At 41.3% G+C, this 7000-nt stretch overlaps 1 protein-coding gene across 1 annotated transcript; it reads right to left on the bottom strand.

The window, feature by feature from the left end:
* Positions 1–5074: 5074 nt before the first annotated feature.
* Positions 5075–6669, bottom strand: LOC123172293 (probable indole-3-pyruvate monooxygenase YUCCA10). Its single transcript, XM_044589294.1, has 4 exons — positions 6058–6669; positions 5556–5789; positions 5348–5470; positions 5075–5254 (listed from the first exon to the last, which is right to left on the bottom strand). Exons 1-4 carry the CDS (start codon positions 6667–6669, stop codon positions 5075–5077), a joined length of 1149 nt encoding a protein of 382 aa, XP_044445229.1.
* Positions 6670–7000: the final 331 nt, after the last annotated feature.

Genomic DNA, 7000 nt, shown 5'->3' with positions numbered 1-7000 from the left:
AGCCTAATCTGCACCGGAGAATTGGTAGTCTTCAGTTTTATATCCGTTGAACAGATGATGTCTGGTATATGAGGGATGGGTTGCTGTGCTTACCTGATCTGTAACATTCTCTAGGACTAGTGGTATTTTGTCGATGACACAAGGGTGGGCATTTTGCTGAAGGAATGAAATTATCTGAAGAAGAAAAAGAATAAAGCATAACTGCATGTATCTATGTAACAATGAATCATGTAGAAATGTGTGATTAAGATGATTACCTGTTCAGCAGTGATCCCGTTATCAAATGCACCATACAGACTTTCTTTTGTAATAGCTTCCACAATAAGGTTCGGGAGTTCATACTCTACCCTACAAGACCATATTTGTTGAAGCGCATTCAGCAAAGATTGAAACTCAGAGCACGAGGGGTATGAAGGACTCACATAATACAGCTACCATATGCAACTGTGAACAATCTTTTCGATTGTGGATGGTTAAGACAATAACTAGATCCACAAGTAGAGTCGGGTTCAACATTTTTGAGGGGCTTTGCATCTTGGACGTCCATACATAGTTAGGTTAATAAGCTAACAAGCAAATAACCAATCCAATTTTGCTGCATTTTGTATTCCTAGATTTAGTGCTTGACTCCGGTAGGAAATTGGGCATTGCTTAGCTTATTCAGGGCATCGCACAAAGAAGATCGGCAGCCCTAGTTGCTGCCTAGAACAAAAGCAAACCAATGCTGTCAGGATCATGCATCCAAATAACTGAACTAGCATAGAAAAAATGCCACTCGACACAGTTCTGCCAGATTTGGTAAAACAATCTGGAAGCGGTATAGAGAAGCTAAAGTGCTCGCGCGCGCACACACACAGAGGACGGAGGAGGGGAGGGAGACGTCCGGGCTGCGTGGTAAGGCCAACTCCAACGCGCGACCCCAAATGGATGTCCGCTTTGTCCGGATTTCATCCGTTTGGGGTGACAATGGGCCGTGTCCACCCGGATTTGTGGATGCGCCGGTCGTGCGCCCAACGCAAGGCCGCATTTCGGCCACATCCCGTCCGCATGCATTTTTTCGCAAACACATCTTTTAATTTTTCATCATTGATTTTTGATACATGGAAGCACATCACCAAATCTTAACTAGAATAGCAAGACCAAAGAAAACAAGAACCACAAGAAGACATTTTAGAAGATATCCAACTTCTATAACTGCTCCCGTAAGTTGGATTAGTGCCTTCTCGATGCATTCATTGTTGATCTGCGGAGGCTCGATCTTGCGTGTTTCTTTCTTCTTCGAGTATAAATAAGTAGACGTTGCTTCCTCGCATCTAGTCTCATGTCTAGCCGCTATTCTAGCAACAAGTGCACTAGTCTCATCTCTAGCCTCTATTCTAGCTACAAGTGCACGAACATCTACTAAATTACGCTCTATCAATATATCGATGTACTCTTCTTTCCAATACCAAAAGTTGCATCCATTCTACAAAATAAAAATTTAAGTTAGCACAACTAGTCAAATCCAAGAGCACAACCGAAACTAAGTAGCACATACCCCATTGGTTGAGCACTTGATGAACACCCATCCGGGATGTTCCGGCGTTGTAGACACGCGACGCAAGACCTTCTCTGGGCAGTCATCGCACTTAATGAGTGGCAACGGTTCGCCGACGAGCTTTTGGGCCAGCAACGAGCCCGGCCGATGGCCGTTCGTGTATCTGTCAGCGAACCGCCGAAGGTGTAGATCCGAGCGGCTAGAGGAGGAATCAGTACCTGCACGCGGCCTTGCCGGGGCCTTTCCGGCCCGGTGCCCGGCCAGTCCATGCCACGGCGTGGCCTCCCGCAGCCGGGCGAGCTCAAGTCCGGCCGGATCCGCTCCAAATCCGACCGCCGGGAGTGCAAATCAGGTGGCCGTGGTTGGGTAGCTCGGGGCATCGAGGGAACGGGGGCTGCGACTAGGGTTGGGGCGAGCACGCGACCGAGCTGCACAGAGGCAATGTCGGGGGCGGTGGCGAGGGACGAGAGTGGAGGGGTGCGGCTGGAAGGGGTTCGGTGGGGATAAGAAAAGAGGGGTCTGTCTCCCCAACGGGCGGGCCAGGGGAGGACATGGGCTGGCGCCACGCGCCGTCCGCGCGTGTCCATTCGGCCGCAAGTTTGGCCCAAACTTGAGTCGGAAATGGGTCGAAAGCGGACAGAAAACGGACGACAGTCCGTTTGCGGCCGCGCATTGGGAGGCCTGATCCGTCCGTTTACCCCCAAACTGACGCGAGCGGACAAGATGGGGTTGCGCGTTGGAGTTGGCCTTAAAACCCTAGAGGACGTGGAGGATAGCGGATTGGCTGGTTTTTTTTATGTTGACTTGTGGAGGCCTCGCTTCTCATTGCTGGGCTTGCTTGCTTCCTTCTCCTTGCTTAAGGGGCCGGCCCATTATATCATAAATAATCAGGAGGCTGGCCAAAAAATGCCTCAGTTTTTTTAGGAACAATGCCTCAGTTAGATGTGCTATTTTTGTCTAAAAAAAGGTTAGATGTGCTATTTACCCCTAAAAAAGGATGTGATATATTTGACACATCATAGGAACTAGTAACATTCTAATTAATGTTTATAAAAAGTAAATATTCTAAATTTATCTAAAAAAGTTAAACATTCTAAATAAGATGAAAAAATGGCAAACATTCTAAATATAGAAGTACTTTTTTGCAAGACAAATATAAAAAGTATACTTATCTCATATAAAATAAGAACTACGGAGTTGTATGTATTCTAAAAAAATCAGAACTAGTATATATAGTCGCTAAAATAATCTACTAGTACCTAGTATATACTACTATTTGGCAGCAGGTAACCTCAGAGGGAAAATAACGGCAGCTGGTCTTATGATTTTTTTTTCAGTTCCAAAACACTGAGATAGAAGGTGAGAAGACAATGGCAGAAAACGGAATCTACCATGGCTAATTGTCGTTCTTTGTTAGTGCATTGTCATTTATTTTTGAAATTGGTTATTTGTTCCATCTTGACGGCTCACAGTAACGTGAATTAAGCACTACATGGCAACGAATTTTTGATGTTTGTATCACCTCGTAGTTTGAACTTCAGCCTTTACCTATTATAGATATGTTAGCCTTGCGTTTCTTCTTTGCTGTGAACAGTAGGGAGTTCGTGTACATATATTAAATAATAATATATAATATATAATTTTAAGAAATATAGGAAAAGGGGAAATAAAATACAGAGGTACACTCCGCCAATCCACGAGTCTTATGATCATCTTTCAGTTACTAGTTATAGTACCTTTCTTCCATCAAAAAAAGTTATAGTAGCTTTCAGCCAATTCAATTTTGGCATCAGCAATCTTTTCCATCCGAGTATATTTAGTGTTGGAAGTCAGTAAAGTCCAACGAGTCAGTTGATAAAAGCGATGGACTGAATTGGGAGAGGCTCATCCCCTATATATGCTTTATTCCGTCAGTTCGCCTTGTAAAAAAACTTAGCATTTCTTATTGTACTGATTCAATTGATGTTCTATCTATTCCATTGACAATATCGGTGTTTCCCCCAAAAAGAAAAGGAATGATTGCTTGCCTGCTATGCCTTCAAATATAATGAACATCCGGTATATATGCAAGTAGCGGCCTTGTTCATCATGTAAGTGCCTAATTTGTGAAATATATAATTGCGTATTTGAGTCAGGTCTACATTATCTCTGTAGATAACTTGGATCTCTCTAGAAGTGCCAACTAGAAAATAAAATTGACATTATGAGAGAAAAAGTGTACTTATTATTTTTAATTATAAAATATGATTAATTAAGGCGGATTCCTTCGAATATTCCAAATACTTTGATGGTGCTTTTTTTTTAGTCCAACAGTCTCAACTCAATCGATAGGTCGGTCGGTTCCTAACTTGAGGGTCATTCGACCCGTTTTTGGTTTTGGGCCTTGTGACGCCATGCCTCGATAGATCTTAAAATATGACATTCTCCGCCGTCACAAAGAGGTCACCCACTATATTTAGTGAAAGATAGTGAGCAAGTGTCAACCCAACTGAATTAATTCTCTTGTCATCACATGAATTTGCAACCAATAGACATGGCATGCATCTTTTGAAGCATGCATGATAAAACGAAATTTCATAGAATTTCTTCTTTCAAGAGTTAATTTTTTTTCATTTAGTTCCTCTAGTTGTTTCATTGTCTGTGCATGATATAAAACAATCCATTTCTTATATGTGTGAAATACTTTATATTAGTAATAATACTGAAAAAATGCATCTCTTCTAGTGGTAACTATACTAAAAAATTGTGTTCATGTACCCAATGAAATTATACAGTGCATGTAGTACATATCAGGCTTCGTATAACAATTGAAGTATTGACACCATGGTAGGTCATAAGCAATTTATATCCAGGACTACACGGATGGGTACCTTGGATCTCAGCCGATGGAAAACTTACTGCATACTGCAAACCCTGCGCTTCGGGCACAACAAATTGTGTCCACAACAGTTAAGGATACCAGTATCACGTAACCACAAATACATGTTCTACATAGTAGTTTCCATCATATGGTGTTCTAACCTTTAGTTTTAAGTTTCTAAATATGTTCACAGATATTTTTAATGATCTATAGTAAGTCAGCTAGCCCATGTAGTTGCACGGGTTGATAATTAGTGTCATTCTAAGACTAAATAGCACCACAGTACCTACTGTAATGGATGTAGTGAACTATGCAGGGTTTTTTGGGTTGATGTGACTACTACCTCATACACCGATGGGGTAAACATGCCACAAGAGATTTTGGTATAGACAACGGAGTATTGAGTGCATGCCTTTTGCACATATAATTTCAAGTAAATAAAATATAATACACAGTGGTAGGTTCAAGCAAAATGACAAATCTCTCTGCACAATAAGATTACAAACCCCTTTATTATAGTATAATAGTACATCTCTCTTCAGGGCACATATCAACCTTGAAATAAACATAAATCTACTTGTCTAAAAGCTAGATACAAAGGTGACATAAGGGATATATTTCTCAAAGAATCAACCTTCTAGCATGCTTGCCATGGTAAACTACATGTAAAAGATGATTTAACTTGACATAGAGTCTATCACAGATTTGATGTCATTAGCGATATTCTTGGCATCTGCTGCAATACCGGCTAATCCTCTCCTCGCTAACCCAGCACAGTAGAGCCCATTTTCACCTTTCCAATGATTCGGATATTTTTGGATGGGCAGTCCGTTGCCATTTAACATGCTCTCACCATTCTGGATCAAAAAAGCATAGAGCTTGTTAGCAGATTTAATAATGGTTACACCAAGAAAACAAACTCAGACATGTTCAAACACAAGCTATATTACCTTGAGCCATATATTTGCCGTGCTTTTGTATCCAGTTGCAAACACAATCGCATCAAATAAGATTCTTTTACTGCATTGAAATTTAACTATGTTGCCCTTGATCTTACTAATGCTCCCCTGAACCTATAGGAGATAAAAATACATTGATAACTTGGCATATCAAATCAACATATGTTATAAATTTATGTCATGTCAAGGATATACTTACTTTGATGATGCCTTTTCTGATCAATCCAACAGTCCCAACATCAATCACCGCAGATCGGCCTGTTTCTGATTTGAGGGTCATTGGACCCATTTTTGGCCTTGTGATGCCATGTCGTGACAGGTCTCCAAATATTAAATATGCTGCCATCACAAGGAGTTTATCCACTAGATTCAATGGAAGATGGTGAGCAAGTGTCATCCCCAAACGAATTAATTCCTTTGTCATTACATGAATCTGCAACCAAAAAACATGTCACACCTCTTTTGAAGTATGCATGATAAATAAAATTTCATAGAATTTCTTCTTTCAAGAATTAAAACATTGTCATGTGGTTCCTCTAGTTTTTTAGTTGTTTGTGTGTGATATAAACTGTCCATCTCTTTTTCTATGTGAAATACTTCCTATTAGTAATAACACTGAAAAATTGCATCTCTTCTATTAGTAACTATACTAAGAATTTGCGTTCATGTACCCAATGAAAATATATAGTGCGTGTACATACGGGGCTTCGTATAACAATCGATGTATTGGCACCATGGGTCGCAAGGTCATAAGCAATTTCCATCCCGGAGTTGCCAGATCCAACGACCAATACATTCTTGCCAGAGTAGCTCTTGCCTGACTTGTAGCTTGAGGAGTGGATGACATCACCTGGAAAGTTTTCTAGTCCAGGGATCATTGGAATATTCTCTGCACTATTCTCACCACTTGCCACAACAAGAAACTTTGCCGTGAACTTGAATGTGGTGCACTTTGACATGTCCGTTGCCACAATGGACCAACATTTTTCATCATTGTCATATGTGGATGACTCCACGCTGGTGAGATACTTTGGTTGAATGTTGAAACGCTCAACATAGTCATCCAAGTACTTCACAAACAAGGTTTTTGGTATGTATGTTGGTGCATCTACAGGGTATGACATGTGTGGCAACTCACAGAACTCCTTTGCGAGATGCAGCTTGAGGCGATCATATGCACGGTTGCGCCAGAGTGACGCGCTACAGCTCTCGCGCTCGACGATGGCATAAGGAATCGAGAATTGACCAAGGCATGCTGCCGTTGCAAGGCCTGCTGGCCCAGCACCAACAATCAACACTGGAACACTCTCCATTTCAAGGGGAAGAGTTGACGAAGTTGTGGGATAAGTCCGGTGGTAGGCTGCAGTGTTTGTGTGTTTGCTCGATGAACTTTGGATGACAGGCTCGCGTATGGGGGCATATATATATTGGTATCTTTCATGGGCCAATCTGTTTTTTGGATTGAGGGATGAAAAGGGTAAATATTTATTGAGGTCTAATCCTGGTGCGTACGAGTATTTCCATCTAAAAATGGAACCGTTGTTGCTGTGAAAACATGTACTGATACAAAATAGGCAGGAAACACACTCTTGATCGATTGCTGTTATTGGAAACTTATCGGCCATCTTTTTATGTGTAGATTAA

This window comes from Triticum aestivum, unplaced genomic scaffold (genome assembly GCF_018294505.1).
Source record: "Triticum aestivum cultivar Chinese Spring unplaced genomic scaffold, IWGSC CS RefSeq v2.1 scaffold47415, whole genome shotgun sequence".
NCBI classification, from domain to species: Eukaryota; Viridiplantae; Streptophyta; class Magnoliopsida; order Poales; family Poaceae; genus Triticum; species Triticum aestivum.
Note: the sequence above shows the minus strand (reverse complement) of the source record. Positions and strands in the feature narration are given on the sequence as shown.

What these genes read in the sequence shown, in the direction of transcription:
- LOC123172293 (XM_044589294.1), bottom strand. Translation starts at nt 6,669, where the DNA reads ATGGAGAGTGTTCCAGTGTTGATTGTTGGTGCTGGGCCAGCAGGCCTT. An exon ending in CGATTGTTATACGAAGCCCC is followed by an intron (nt 5,790 to 6,057) that starts GTATGTACACGC and finishes TTTTGGTTGCAG; the next exon opens with ATTCATGTAATGACAAAGGA. An exon ending in TCAGAAAAGGCATCATCAAA is followed by an intron (nt 5,471 to 5,555) that starts GTAAGTATATCC and finishes TATCTCCTATAG; the next exon opens with GTTCAGGGGAGCATTAGTAA.